General features: G+C 43.9%; 1 protein-coding gene across 2 annotated transcripts in view; it reads right to left on the reverse strand.

The window, feature by feature from the left end:
- Positions 1-423: 423 nt before the first annotated feature.
- Positions 424-15,936, reverse strand: part of LOC118944776 (rap guanine nucleotide exchange factor 5-like) — a 60,748-nt gene continuing 45,235 nt past the window's right edge. For both annotated transcript variants that reach the window (XM_036965688.1, XM_036965683.1), the window contains 11 exons: positions 15,733-15,811; positions 14,981-15,130; positions 11,460-11,557; positions 11,093-11,215; positions 10,692-10,870; positions 10,298-10,388; positions 6,010-6,060; positions 5,500-5,587; positions 4,965-5,029; positions 4,759-4,813; positions 424-3,623 (listed from right to left, as the gene is read on the reverse strand). In XM_036965688.1, the coding sequence (XP_036821583.1) occupies positions 3,505-3,623; positions 4,759-4,813; positions 4,965-5,029; positions 5,500-5,587; positions 6,010-6,060; positions 10,298-10,388; positions 10,692-10,870; positions 11,093-11,215; positions 11,460-11,557; positions 14,981-15,130; positions 15,733-15,811 (1,098 nt within the window). In that variant the 3' untranslated portion in view covers positions 424-3,504. The remainder of the gene's footprint in view (positions 3,624-4,758; positions 4,814-4,964; positions 5,030-5,499; positions 5,588-6,009; positions 6,061-10,297; positions 10,389-10,691; positions 10,871-11,092; positions 11,216-11,459; positions 11,558-14,980; positions 15,131-15,732; positions 15,812-15,936) is intronic.

Raw genomic sequence — 15,936 nt, forward strand, 5'->3', positions numbered from 1 at the left:
GGGAACTGGAGTAAAGCTGGTCTTGTTTGTTGTTGTACTAGGCTCCATGCAAAGTGAGCAGATAGTGATATTTGATAGATTTTTGTTTGGTGAAAGAGCAACCTTGAGGATGAGGACTGAAATTTTAAGGCATTATTTCTGAGAGAGCATGTTGTATTTTAGTTACGAAACATGAAACAAAAAAAAGTTGTTTTAAAAAAATGTTGAGTTAAGTGTTGACGTCAACGTCTGTGTTCATGGCTTGACCATGAGATAGTAGTTTCAGATTATGACTCGGCGTGAAGGAACCCTTTGCACATGCGCAGACGCTGTACGACGGTGAGAACGACGTCTTACATCTCACTCGTCTCAGTTCTGCGGTGCCTCTGCATTCCTCTGAGTTTACCTCTGTATCCGCACGTCTTTCCAAAGAAACTCAACACACTGTATTCATACAACAAAACATTTCATTTATTATTTAACATTTCAAAATGACTGTAAAAAACGAAAAGCATAAAGAGTGATGAGAGAGAAGAGCAGTGACTTGGTATTGCTTTTGTTTCCCTTTCTGAAATAATATTTGTTAGTACATGCTGATTTGGGCGTTGTAGCGACATGTAGAAAAGCACTACTTCACAAGGAAATGCTTTTTGTTCCATGCATATTATACTTGGTGGTCGATCCATGGCTTTACCACGTCATGCAGACCAGGTCCTGACCTATTGGAACCCCACGGCAGGTAAAAAGGACACAAATGATACCCTATTCCCTACATAGTACACTACCTGGTCAAAAGTAGTGCACAACGAGCAAATAAATAAGTCTATTATCATAATAATAAATACTTCTCCAAATCTCCATGTCCAACCAGGGAACGCACAACATACTACAGTATATAGATGGAATCTATAGTACATGACCTGCCTCAAAACACTATACACACCATAGATATAGAAGTGTTTCATCTCTGTGATACACACATTACACATCAGGGGAATCCACAACAGGAGAACTGGTGGTGCTACTGAAGAACCTCTATATCAGGGTCTGATCTCTTTTCTAAACCACTGAAACATTCACCAAGAGGATTCTCTAGAACAGGACACAACATCCTGCAGGTGGATGGCTCATAGACATGTACAGTTTATTAGCCGTTTCTATAAGATTAACTAATACTGCCACTGAAAGAAGAAGGCAAAGGCGTTTTAACTGGACAAGAATGTTCAAAGGCAAAAGTGTCGACTTGGTGTATTGCTGTTTCTTCATAGTGCAGATACAGAGACATGACAGGCAAAGGATCTGATGCCTCAAGATACGTCTCTGAGTGTCCACAGCTAAGACCAAACATCTAAGTCCACCAGCTAAGTCCATAACTGTGACCATAACCCTTCTACTACTGTTGAGGATGGTTTATTACATGATCTGTAACTGTAATTGAACCCTTCTACTGTTGAGGATGGTTTATTACATGATCTGTAACTGTGACATAACCATTCTACTACTGTTGAGGATGGTTTATTACATTATCTATAGCTGTAACATAAACCATTCTCAACAGTAGAAGGGTTTTGTTACAGTTATAGATAATGTAATAAACCATCCTCAACAGTAGAAGGGTTATGTTACAGTTATAGATAATGTAGTAAACCATTCTCAACAGTAGAAGGGTTATTACATTATCTATAACTGCAACAAAACCCTTCTACTGTTGAGAATGGTTTACTACATTATCTATAACTGTAACATAACCCTTCTACTGTTGAGGATGGTTTATTACATGATCTATAACTGTAACAAAACCCTTCTACTGTTGAGGATGGTTTATTACATTATCTATAACTATAACATAACCCTTCTACTGTTGAGGATGGTTTATTACATTATCTATAGCTGTAACATAACCCTTCTACTGTTGAGGATGGTTTATTACATTATCTATAGCTGTAACAAAACCCTTCTGCTGTCGAGGATGGTTTATTACATTATCTATAGCTGTAACATAACCCTTCTACTGTTGAGGATGGTTTATTACATGATCTATAACTGTAAGATAACCCTTATGCTGTTGAGAATGGTTTATTACATTATCTATACCTGTAACATAACCCTTCTACTGTTGAGGATGGTTTATTACATTATCTATAACTGTAACAGCACCCTTCTGCTGTCGAGGATGGTTTATTACCTCACACTTTACTCTGAAATATTTTGAATGATCTTTTTTTCAGTATTTGGAAGTGACATTTATGCAACACACACACACACACACACACACACACACACACACACACACACACACACACACACACACACACACACACACACACACACACACACACACACACACACACACACACACACACACACCACACTTTTCAATATTGTTGTTTAAATCCATTTAGCTTAACAGCAGTCTAGTGTGTGGTGGTCATGCACTGGAGGTCTGTCAAGTGTAGTGTCCTGGTGTTCAAGTCCCCAGAAGGTTGATGCTTTCATTCATTGTGTGTAGATAGATAATCAGGGAGTGGTCACCTGTTTGGAAGCAGATAACAACAACCTGAAGCTATCAATACAGAGTGACTGAAGCAGGGTCCATATTCATGAAGAGTCTCAGAGTAGGATCACTGGTGTAGTGGAGGGTAAACGCAATGTACCCACATTTTTGGGGGAGGGCCCCAGCAATGTACCCACCTTTTTGGGGGAGGGACCCAACAATGTAACTGCCTTTTTGGGGGGAGGGCCCCAGCAATGTAACCACCTTTTTGGGGGAGGGACCCAACAATGTAACCACCTTTTTGGGGGGAGAGCCCCAACAATGTACCCACCTTTTTGGGGGGAGGGCCCCAACAATGTACCCACATTTTGCAGAAAAATGCATTGAAAGAATAGGAAGCATTACTTTTTTCACTGCGACCAGCAATCCAAGTTTATCCACCTATTTATCTACCAGGACATCACTGAGTAGGAGTGCTGATCTAGGTCCCTGTCCATTCATTATGAACCAAAAGGCTAAACAAATCCTAGATCAGCACTCCTACTCTGGGATCCTTTCATCAATACGGGTCCAGATCTATTTGTTAAACTGAGAAGCTCTTTGGTTACCTCTGCTCCATCGTTGCTCAGTATTCCAGTATGCCTTTTGGCGCCATCTAGTGGTTGGCCAGCGCCACACAGTCATCTCTCTGTTGGCTCTGGCCAACCCTATCCCTCTGGCTTTTGTTCCAGTCCTGCATTAACCCACCTAATTCAACTCATCAAGTCCTGCTGTGTGAGCAGCTGATTAATAGAATCCTGTGTGTGTGTGTGTGTGTGTGTGTGTGTGTGTGTGTGTGTGTGTGTGTGTGTGTGTGTGTGTGTGTGTGTGTGTGTGTGTGTGTGTTAGAGCTGGGCTCTGTAGAGTTGGCCAACCCATGTCTCTCTATGAGTCCTGAGAGGTGTTTCCAGAGACTAGTTGGTACCCTTCTCCTTGGTGGTCTGACTTCGAGGGGTGGAGGGAGGCAGGCTCAGAGAGTGTATGTGGTCTATCTACACACGGGGTTCCAGTCTGTGGGACAGTTCAAACAGAGTCTGCTGATTGTCAATGACGTGAAGGTAGTCGACATAGGCCTGCACCTCCGGACTGCTCTTCTGGGGCATCCCGTTCCCTAGGAGGTAAACCACACAGTAAATACACACACACACACACACACACACACACAGAGAATTATCCATGACAGAAGATAGTTGTTGGTACACAGTCTTCATTACTGTGAGTGGCTGTGTAGCGTAGGGGGTTCTCAGCATTAATGACTCAATCAATTTACTATAGTAACATATAATGTTGTTATTGATGAACTGATGATCTAATTGGATACTGTTATTCTGCTGACTGCTGTAGTTGAGTCATCTTTACTGTACAACAACTGTAGAAAGTCAACACTGTGACCTGTCTACTGTGTTATAGTGGATGACTGTAGAAAGTCAACACTGTGACCTGTCTACTGTGTTATAGTGGCTGACTGTAGAAAGTCAACACTGTGACCTGTCTACTGTGTTATAGTGGCTGACTGTAGAAAGTCAGCACTGTGACCTGTCTACTGTGTTATAGTGGATGACTGTAGAAAGTCAACACTGTGACCTGTCTACTGTGTTATAGTGGATGACTGTAGAAAGTCAACACTGTGACCTGTCTACTGTGTTATAGTGGCTGACTGTAGAAAAAATCAACACTGTGACCTGTCTACTGTGTTATAGTGGCTGACTGTAGAAAGTCAACACTGTGACCTGTCTACTGTGTTATAGTGGCTGACTGTAGAAAGTCAACACTGTGACCTGTCTACTGTGTTATAGTGGATGACTGTACAAAGTCAACACTGTGACCTGTCTACTGTGTTATAGTGGCTGACTGTAGAAAGTCAACACTGTGACCTGTCTACTGTGTTATAGTGTATGACTGTAGAAAGTCAACACTGTGACCTGTTTACTGTGTTATAGTGGCTGACTGTAGAAAGTCAACACTGTGACCTGTCTACTGTGTTATAGTGGCTGACTGTAGAAAGTCAACACTGTGACCTGTCTACTGTGTTATAGTGTATGACTGTAGAAAGTCAACACTGTGACCTGTTTACTGTGTTATAGTGGCTGACTGTAGAAAGTCAACACTGTGACCTGTCTACTGTGTGTCAGTAATGACATGAGTATGGAGGTTCAAGGATAGCTCATCAAAGTTGATGGTCATTGCTGATCTAAGACTGTGTGAGAGTAAGACCACACACACACACACACACACACTTCACCCACCCATGTGATCCTCCTGACAGTGTCTGATGAGACGCACCGTGTCGGCTATCATGTGCTGCAAGAGGAGATGGACACCATACACATCAAATACACATCCATCACATATTTTAGATGACCTGGTTTCTGCGTTATAGACTGTCTACAGTTGAAGAAACACTGGGTGCACTGACATGTTCAACCCCTTCCGTCATACTGGAGCGACTTACCAGCTTCTCAAAATTCACCAGGTTATCGAGAAATGTTTTGTTGCCCTCGTGAATGAAAGTGATGTCTAAGAGAAAGGGAACAATGTAGCAGAGTTCAAATATGGAGTGCTAGTTCGTCGATCCTGATTTAAGTTCAGCTCACAATATTTCTGTCTGCATTACAGACCACTGCAGGGTTCAGGAGGCAGTGATGACAGTAAGATTACAGACCACTGCAGGGTTCAGGAGGCAGTGATGACAGTAACATTACAGACCACTGCAGGGTTCAGGAGGCAGTGATGACAGTAACATTACAGACCACTGCAGGGTTCAGGAGGCAGTGATGACAGTAACATTACAGACCACTGCAGGGTTCAGGAGGCAGTGATGACAGTAACATTACAGACCACTGCAGGGTTCAGGAGGCAGTGATGACAGTAAGATTACAGACCACTGCAGGGTTCAGGAGGCAGTGATGACAGTAACATTACAGATCACTGCAGGGTTCAGGAGGCAGTGATGACAGTAACATGCAGTGTTTTCTGAGTCTAGGCACCTTTCAGTAGCAGAGGAAGGAAAGGGATCTTGGGCGTCTTGGTCTTCTTGAAAGCGTCCCTGTAGGCTTTGTGGTTGAGAGAGGGGTCCTGTGAAGACATGTTGAGACAGATGTGATGTGTGATGCTTGTCTTTGGGGAGAAATGTGGTCTGTTGCGTCCCAAATGCCAACATCTTCCCTATATAGTGAATACTTATGACCAGGGCCCATAGGGATCAGGTCAAAAGGAGTGCACTATGTAAGGCATAGGGTGCCTTTTGGGACTCGAACATGTGCACTACAGAAGCCCTCACAACCCCTTAACATCTGTTACTATGTCCCAAGATGACCAGAACTAGTGCTAATTAATAAAGCCTCCTGCTTTTATTAACTCAACAGTGAAAACATGTAGCCTATTTAATGACCAGATGACCCAATATGTTCCTAGTACTAAACGTACAACACATAATTCCATGTATAATCCCATTCATTATTACAGGATCTCTACACAATAAAACATAATGAACTTACTGTCAACATCTCCAGTTCCAAAAACAGTTTTTTGAATTTTCCTGGAACTTTCTGATGGAAAGAAAAACAGGTTTAGTTGCCACAACATTTACTGGGTCGACTCAGACCTCCTCCTTGTCCTGTGAAACAGTGTGCACACCCTCCTCCCTCATACAATATTATTACCACCAGAATTAACAATCCCTGTAGCGACCCTGTGTTTATAACCGTGGATATCCACTTTGCTACTTCAGCATGGTTTCGTGGTACAGTTGATGCCACGCAGGGATACGGGCCAGAAGGTTTAGGGTTCGTGGTACAGTTGATGCCACGCAGGGCTATGGGCCAGAAGGTTTAGGGTTTGTGGTACAGTTGATGCCACGCAGGGATATGGGCCAGAAGGTTTAGGGTTCGTGGTACAGTTGATGCCACGCAGGGATACGGGCCAGAAGGTTTAGGGTTCGTGGTACAGTTGATGCCACGCAGGGATACGGGCCAGAAGGTTTAGGGTTTCGTGGTACAGTTGATGCCACGCAGGGATATGGGCCAGAAGGTTGAAGGTTCGTCGACCACCAAGGACGAGCTCACTCTCCCTGCTTGTCTCATTACGCTACAATCAGAGCTGGCAGCAGACAATGATCAGCTAAGGGGAAATCAGATTTCTAACAGTTTGATGCTATACTTATAATTGTATTAAATATTTGCAATGAATTTTCTACCAGTGGAGGCTGCTGAGGGGAGGACGGCTCATAACAATAGCCAGGAACGGAGAACATGGAATGTTGTCAAACACATGGAAATCATGCATTTGATACCATCCCACTAATTCTGCTCCAGCCATTACCGTAAGCCCATCCTCCACAATTAAGGTGCCACCAACCTCCTGTGTTTTCCACCAACAGGTTTCTGTGCCAATGCACCACACACAACCAATATGAAATGCATAAATGCATACTGCTTACTGACTGAGCGTTTATCATCATGGATTGTGTTTTCAACTCCACAATCAAGTAGAGAATGTCTATCTGACAGAGAATACATCCCCGCTACCTTGTAGACTTACTCAGTATCGAAGGCTTGGCCTCGCAATCTACGAATGTCATTCAACTTTATGCTGTTTTGTAACAGATGTCTCTTTCCATTGATGAATGGCCGTTGCACAGTTAAGATGCTGGAACTACACTGAGTGTACAAAACAATAGGAACTGCCCTTCCCATGATATAGACTGACCAGGTGAATCCAGGTGAAAGCTATGATCCCTTATTGATGTCACTTGTTAAATCCACTTCAATCAGAGTAGATGAAGGGGAGGAGACAGGTTAAAGAAGGAGTTTTAAGCCATGAGACAATTGAGACATGGATTGTGTATGTGTTCCATTCAGAGGGTCAATGGGCAAGACAAAATATATTTAAGTGCCTTTGAATAGGGTATGGTAGTAGGTGCCAGGCGCACCAGTTTGTGTGTCAAGAACTGCAATGCTTCTGGGTTTTCACAATCAACGGTTTCCTGTGTGTATCAAGAATGGTCGACCATCCAAAGGACATCCAGCCAACTTGACACAACTGCGGGAAGCATTGGAGTCAACATGGGTCAGCATCCCTGTCGAACGCTTTGGACACCTTGTAGAGTCCATTCCCCTACGAATTGAGTCTGTTCTGAGGGCAAACTTGGGTGCAACCCAATACTAGGAAGGTGTTCCTAATGTTTTGTACACTGGGTGTATAGTGGAGTGGATGGATGTGAGCAGGTAGCCTACAGGAGACTTTTGAAGTAGCGTTTTCAGACGGAAACATTGCCACTATATTTAGGCGTTAGCTTCTAGGTCTAGAAATAGATGAGAAAGGAGGCCGAACGCGTGTTCAGTTTCCCTGAATAACTGGGCCTGCTGGGAGCACAGGCCTACGTGAAGAAGACTTAGGAGAATGATGATCAGCATCAGAAGTAAAAATCCAGCCAGACTGGCCTGCTACTGTGCCTTTTCTAGAATCTGTCCAGAGTAGACCCATAACTGATCCATGGAATGAAACATTCAAATAACACAGCTTTTGCGGCATTATTCAAATGGCATTTTCACTGCAGTTTACAGCCTAGAGTAGAACTGTACTCAATTGAAAACAGTGATGCAACTTTTCATTGTATTATGGTGTAGTAGGGTCCAGTAATCTAGGTAGGATAACCGTATTGTCCCTTAACAAGATCAATAGGGGAGCTTTTTGAGCTGCATCTTTCATGTCTTCACTGTTCTTTCATGAAGTAATGATGCCTCTCAGCTACTCTTCTATCGAGTGGATTTATATTGAACATGATTCATCTACTACTATAGTCACTATGAATAGAGGGCAGGTTAGACAGCTGAGTGGTAGACTATATATGATTCATCTACTACTGTAGTCACTATGAATAGAGGGCAGGTTAGACAGCTGAGTGGTAGACTATATATGATTCATCTACTACTATAGTCACTATGAATAGAGGGCAGGTTAGACAGCTGAGTGGTAGACTATATATGATTCATCTACTACTATAGTCACTATGAATAGAGGGCAGGTTAGACAGCTGAGTGGTAGACTATATATGATTCATCTACTACTATAGTCACTATGAATAGAGGGCAGGTTAGACAGCTGAGTGGTAGACTATATATGATTCATCTACTACTGTAGTCACTATGAATAGAGGGCAGGTTAGACAGCTGAGTGGTAGACTATATATGATTCATCTACTACTATAGTCACTATGAATAGAGGGCAGGTTAGACAGTTGACTGTTAGACGACATTGACCTATGGTTTAGTAAGAGTGTAGAAAGGCATAGTGCATAAGGGAAGTACCAAAACACCTTGATATAGGAGAGGTGCATGCAAGCAGATGAGGAAACATGGCTATATGGAAGACATTATATAGTAAAACCTACAAAATGGTGAATGTAAATCAGGGAAAAAACTCACTACTCTCCTCTGTGGCCAATAAAAACACACTACCCTCCTCTGTGGCCAATGAAAACACTCTACCCTCCCCTCTGCCCAATAAAAACACAATACCCTGCTCTGTGGCCAATAAAAACACACTACCCTCCCCTCTGCCCAATAAAAACACACTACCCTCCTCTGTGCCCAATAAAAACACACTACCCTCCCCTCTGCCCAATAAAAACACACTACCCTCCCCTCTGCCCAATAAAAACACACTACCCTCTCCTCTGCCCAATAAAAACACACTACCCTCCCCTCTGCCCAATAAAAACACACTACCCTCCCCTCTGCCCAATAAAAACACACTACCCTCCCCTCTGCCCAATAAAAACACACTACCCTCCCTTCTGCCCAATAAAAACACACTACCCTCCTTTGTGCCCAATAAAAACACACTACTCTCCTCTGTGCCCAATAAAAACACACTACCCTCCCCCCAATAAAAACACACTACCCTCCCCTCTGCCCAATAAAAACACACTACCCTCCCCTCTGCCCAATAAAAACACACTACCCTCCTCTGTGCCCAATAAAAACACACTACCCTCCCCTCTGCCCAATAAAAACACACTACCCTCCCCTCTGCCCACTAAAAACACACTACCCTGCTCTGTGGTCAATAAAAACACACTACCCTCCTCTGTGCCCAATAAAAACACCCTACCCTCCCCTCTGCCCAATAAAAACACAATACCCTGCTCTGTGGTCAATAAAAACACTCTACCCTCCCCTCTGCCCAATAAAAACACACTACCCTCCCCTCTGCCCAATAAAAACACACTACCCTCCCCTCTGCCCACTAAAAACACACTACCCTGCTCTGTGGTCAATAAAAACACACTACCCTCCCCTCTGCCCAATAAAAACACACTACCCTGCTCTGTGGTCAATAAAAACACACTACCCTCCCCTCTGCCCAATAAAAACACACTACCCTCCCCTCTGCCCAATAAAAACACACTACCCTCCTCTGTGCCCAATAAAAACACCCTACCCTCCCCTCTGCCCAATAAAAACACACTACCCTCCCCTCTGCCCAATAAAAACACACTACCCTCCCCTCTGCCCAATAAAAACACACTACCCTCCCCTCTGCCCAATAAAAACACACTACCCTCCCCTCTGCCCAATAAAAACACACTACCCTCCCCTGTGCCAAAGAAATCTCAAATAAAATAATCCTCAAAGCAACAACAAAAAGTTTGACAACTCTCTCCTATTTTGATCTAAACAGTACATTTCAAACTGTCCCTTGGCAAAAGACAATCAAGACCAGTTTATCTGAAAAGCTTAAAAGACATCATAGTCACACATACAGAAGCAGACAAACACTGACCTCCCAGGTCTGACTGAGGCGGCTAACTGCTGCGGTGTTCAGACCCATAACGATGGCAAAGAAAGAGTTGAGGTTCCTCTGGGCTTTACAGCTGAGGAAATAAAGAGTGACACACTGTTAACACCAGCTTCATACAGTGATGATACAGAAATACAAACTGTAATTCCTCACTAAACCACAGGAGGGGGCATCCTTTCCATGCAGACCTCACTATAATAGAGTGTTATGCAGAGTTCTGTCGTTGAAGTATTGGGCCCTTAGTGAAATGGACCAATCATACTGCTCTACTTTTGTAGAAGAAGACATTACATTTTGAGGATGTAACAACTCTGCTCTAAATGCTGGAGCCCACTATGTTGTGTCAGAGAAGAGAAGAGAAGAGAAGAGAGCTCACTGGGCAGCGATTTTGATGAACTTCTTGATGAGCTGGACTCTGTTGCAGAGCGTAGGACACATCAGGACTTCTGTCATCACCCACAGCTGTACCTCATTGCAGCGCTGCAGCAGCAGCTCCAGCGCCACCGTGTGGCCGCTGCTGGCATGACGGCTGAACGTGAAGTACACCAGCTCTTGCTGTAGTGGAGAGAGACAGGACAGGACACGGGTGAGCTTGTAGAAAGCTTTGAATCACTAATATCTTTAACTGTATCCTAAATGGCACCCTATTCCCTTTATAGCGCACTACTTTTGACCAGAGCTCTATGGGCCCTGGTAAAAAGGTGCACTATAGTGAATCGGGTGCCAACTGCGACGCATGCATAGTGTTGGTGATGGACTAAAGATGATGTCACGGACCTCATGTATTGAGTTGAAGACACTCCAGTCAAAGTTTGTAAGGGTGACAGCCACGTCCCATGTGTTCATACTCAGCATGCGAGCTGACCTCTGTTGTAGCTCTGCGTTGTCTGTGAACGGGCTCTGAGAGGAGAAAGGAATATGTTATGTTCTGTTGGGGCATGTAAGAACATGTTATTTTCTGGTGTGATATGACCCTGTGGGATATAGGCTGGAAGCATATGCAGTAGGAATCAGGAATATAATGTGATAAACCAAATGCAGAAGTAGCTTGATAGGAGGCCTGAGGACTGTCACCTCTGCTCGATTCATTCACATTGTAGCCTGCTGAGGAACTGCATTGAAGTGGACTCATTGTGATTCCTACCATGACTTCACTCAGGTCCTTTCTGCACACGTGCAGCCTCCCCACTGCTGTCAGCGAATCAGAGTAGAGCCTGTCCTGAGGCTTCAGGAGGAGTTTCTCTGGAGAGAGGAAGCATCACACACAGCACAGCCATTATAAATATGTCAGCCAGCGTGACACCTGCTATCTGGGGTAGATAAATGTCCCAGTGCCGGGTTGGTTCTGTTCTACTGTAGTCAGTCAGTGTAGGGTTGGTTCTGTTCTACACGAGTCAGTCAGTGTAGGGTTGGTTCTGTTCTACACGAGACAGTCAGTGTAGGGTTGGTTCTGTTCTACAGTAGTCAGTCAGTGTAGGGTTGGTTCTGTTCTACTGTAGTGAGTCAGTGTAGGGTTGGTTCTGTTCTACACGAGACAGTCAGTGTAGGGTTGGTTCTGTTCTACAGTAGTCAGTCAGTGTAGGGTTGGTTCTGTTCTACACGAGTCAGTCAGTGTAGGGTTGGTTCTGTTCTACACGAGACAGTCAGTGTAGAGTTGGTTCTGTTCTACAGTAGTCAGTCAGTGTAGGGTTGGTTCTGTTCTACTGTAGTGAGTCAGTGTAGGGTTGGTTCTGTTCTACACGAGACAGTCAGTGTAGGGTTGGTTCTGTTCTACAGTAGTCAGTCAGTGTAGGGTTGGTTCTGTTCTACAGTAGTCAGTCAGTGTAGGGTTGGTTCTGTTCTACACGAGTCAGTCAGTGTAGGGTTGGTTCTGTTCTACACGAGACAGTCAGTGTAGGGTTGGTTCTGTTCTACAGGAGTCAGTCAGTGTAGGGTTGGTTCTGTTCTACATGAGTCAGTCAGTGTAGAGTTGGTTCTGTTACACATGAGTCAGTCAGTGTAGGGTTGGTTCTGTTCTACTGTAGTCAATCAGTGTAGGGTTGGTTCTGTTCTACTGTAGTCAGTCAGTGTAGGTTTGGTTCTGTTCTACAGTAGTCAGTCAGTGTAGGGTTGGTTCTGTTCTACATGAGTCAGTCAGTGTAGGGTTGGTTCTGATCTACTGTAGTCAATCAGTGTAGGGTTGGTTCTGTTCTACACGAGACAGTCAGTGTAGGGTTGGTTCTGTTCTACAGGAGTCAGTCAGTGTAGGGTTGGTTCTGTTCTACATGAGTCAGTCAGTGTAGAGTTGGTTATGTTACACATGAGTCAGTCAGTGTAGGGTTGGTTCTGTTCTATATGAGTCAGTCAGTGTAGGGTTGGTTCTGTTCTACTGTAGTCAATCAGTGTAGGGTTGGTTCTGTTCTACTGTAGTCAGTCAGTGTAGGTTTGGTTCTGTTCTACATGAGTCAGTCAGTGTAGAGTTGGTTATGTTACACATGAGTCAGTCAGTGTAGGGTTGGTTCTGTTCTATATGAGTCAGTCAGTGTAGGGTTGGTTCTGTTCTACATGAGTCAGTCAGTGTAGAGTTGGTTATGTTACACATGAGTCAGTCAGTGTAGGGTTGGTTCTGTTCTATATGAGTCAGTCAGTGTAGGGTTGGTTCTGTTCTACTGTAGTCAATCAGTGTAGGGTTGGTTCTGTTCTACTGTAGTCAGTCAGTGTAGGGTTGGTTCTGTTCTACATGAGTCAGTCAGTGTAGGGTTGGTTCTGTTCTACATGAGTCAGTCAGTGTAGGGTTGGTTCTGTTCTACATGAGTCAGTCAGTGTAGAGTTGGTTCTGTTCTACATGAGTCAGTCAGTGTAGAGTTGGTTCTGTTCTACATGAGTCAGTCAGTGTAGAGTTGGTTCTGTTCTACATGAGTCAGTCAGTGTAGAGTTGGTTCTGTTCTACATGAGTCAGTCAGTGTAGAGTTGGTTCTGTTCTACATGAGTCAGTCAGTGTAGAGTTGGTTCTGTTCTACATGAGTCAGTCAGTGTAGGGTTGGTTCTGTTCTACAGTAGTCAGTCAGTGTAGGGTTGGTTCTGTTCTACTGTAGTGAGTCAGTGTAGGTTTGGTTCTGTTCTACATGAGTCAGTCAGTGTAGAGTTGGTTCTGTTCTACATGAGTCAGTCAGTGTAGGGTTGGTTCTGTTCTACATGAACAATCTCTGGTCTAATGTCCATTGCCCGTGTTTCTTGGCCCACGCAAGTCTCTTCTTCTTATTGGTGTATTTTAGTAGTGGTTTCCTTCACTCCTCTATCTCCTCTGAACAGTTGATGTTGAGATGTCTGTTACTTGAACTCTGTGAAGTACTTATTTGGGCTGCAATCTGAGGTGCAGTTAACTCTAATGAACTTATCCTCTGCAGCAGACTCTGAGTCTTCCTTTCCTGTGACGGTCCTCATGAGAGCCAGTTTCTTCATAGCGCTTGATGGTTTTGCAACTGCACTTGAAGAAGCTTTCTTGAAGTTCTTGAAATGTTCCGCATTGACTGACCTAAATGTCTTAAAGTGAGGATGGCTGTAATTTCTCTTTGCTTATTTGAGATGTTCTTGCCATAATATGGACTTGGTCTTTTACTAAATAGGACTATCTTCTGTATACCACCCCTACCTTGTCACAACATAACTGATTGGCTCAAACACATTAAGAAGGAAAGAAATTCCACAAATTAGCTTTTAACAAGACACACCTGTTAATTGGAATGCATTCCAGGTGACTACCTCATGAACCTGGTTGCTAAGAGTGTGCAAAGCTGTCATCAAGGCAAAGGGTGGTTACTTTGAAGAATCTCAAATATAACATTGCTTGTTCTGATATTTCTTAAGTTCTCTGTATTTTTTTGTATTCTGTGTATTGTGTTTTTATTTATAGTATGTTTTGTTTTGCAAGTATTACTGCACAGTTGGAGCTAGAAACACAAGCATTTCACTGCACTTGTGGTAACATCTGCAAATCTGTGTATGTGACCAAAAAACGTTTGATTTGATATGATTTCGACAAGCAGGCGGTCAGACAGACAAACCATTGAAACTCTGGTGAATCCATGTGTGTTAAATTGTGGTTAGTTACATCCACGGTAGGTGAAAACCAGCAGGACCAGCTCCCCCAGTGTCTTGTGTATGGTTAGGTTAGGGTTAGATTAGATACCTCCATGGTAGGTAACAGTCAGCAGGACAATTTCCTCCAGTGTGTTGTGTATGATTAGGTTAGGGTTAGATTAGATTAGATACCTCCAGGGTAGGTGACAGTCAGCAGGACCATTTCCTCCAGTGTGTTGTGTATGGTTAGGTTAGGGTTAGATTAGATCCCTCCAGGGAAGGTGACAGTCAGCAGGACCATTTCCTCCAGTGTGTTGTGTATGGTTAGGTTAGGGTTAGATTAGATCCCTCCAGGGAAGGTGACAGTCAGCAGGACCAGCTCCCCCAGTGTGTTGTGTTGTATTAGGTATGGTTAGCTTAGGGTTAGATTAGATCCCTCCAGGGTAGGTGACAGTCAGTAGGACTAGCTCCCCCAGTGTGTTGTGTTGTATTAGGTATGGTTAGGTTAGATTAGATACCTCCAGGGTAGGTGACAGTCAGCAGGACCAGCTCCCCCAGTGTGTTGTGTTGTATTAGGTATGGTTAGCTTAGGGTTAGATTAGATACCTCCAGGGTAGGTGACAGCCAGCAGGATGAGCTCCTCCAGGGGGACATCCAGTCTCTCAGCCACCTCCTGCAGCAGCCCCTGGGCCACAACACTGGCCAGGCTCCTCACACTCAGATATGAGTCCATGCTCACGTACACATGACACAACACTGAGGAGAGAGGGAGAGGAAGGAAGGAACCAGAGACAGAGAGAAAGAGAACACTGTTTATCCATAGAAGTAGAATGAATAGAATGGAGTTGGAACTACTGACCATAGCAATTTGAATGGTCAACTCATGGGTGTTCTCAAATGGCTAACCTGATACATAGAGTGATACATGAGGTGATGTGTGTGAAGAGGCTGGACAGACTGAGACTTTTCTGAACAATGAAATTCCCAATGCTTTCATGTTCAATGATGTCATAATTCACATGCATCACCTCATGTACTGACATCATTGAACATGAAAGCATTGGGAATATCATTGTTCAGAAAAGTCTCATTCTGCCCAGCCTCAAGGATTCCCATTGTTACTCTGTCTCCTCACAGTGCTTGCTAACTTAAAAAGAATGGCTCTGAGATGCTCTATACAGAACGTCATCAGCCGACACAAACTGTGGAAACAATGCATGCTGGGAGGAATGTAGGAAGAAGAAATACAAAGACAGGGGCTGCATCCCAAATGGCCATAGAGCCCTGCTCAAAAGTGGTGCACTATATAGGGAATAGGGTGCCATTTGGGAAGCAGACAGATTTGAGGATCGACTCACCTTCCCTGGTCTCCCTTTGTGTTCCTCTGGTCGGGAGCACGTTCTCTTTCAGGCTCAGCTGATGGGAAAGAGCTTTGCTCTAAATGCAGGGACATACAGAGAATTCAGAACACATTCATACTGTGTGAGAAAACATTCTAACTCTTTTGGACTCTTGTGGTTTCTACAGGAAACAAGAGGACAATAGTATTTAATGACCCAAAC

The sequence above is a fragment of the Oncorhynchus mykiss genome, chromosome 3 (assembly GCF_013265735.2).
Source record: "Oncorhynchus mykiss isolate Arlee chromosome 3, USDA_OmykA_1.1, whole genome shotgun sequence".
In the NCBI taxonomy this organism is placed as follows: Eukaryota; Metazoa; Chordata; class Actinopteri; order Salmoniformes; family Salmonidae; genus Oncorhynchus; species Oncorhynchus mykiss.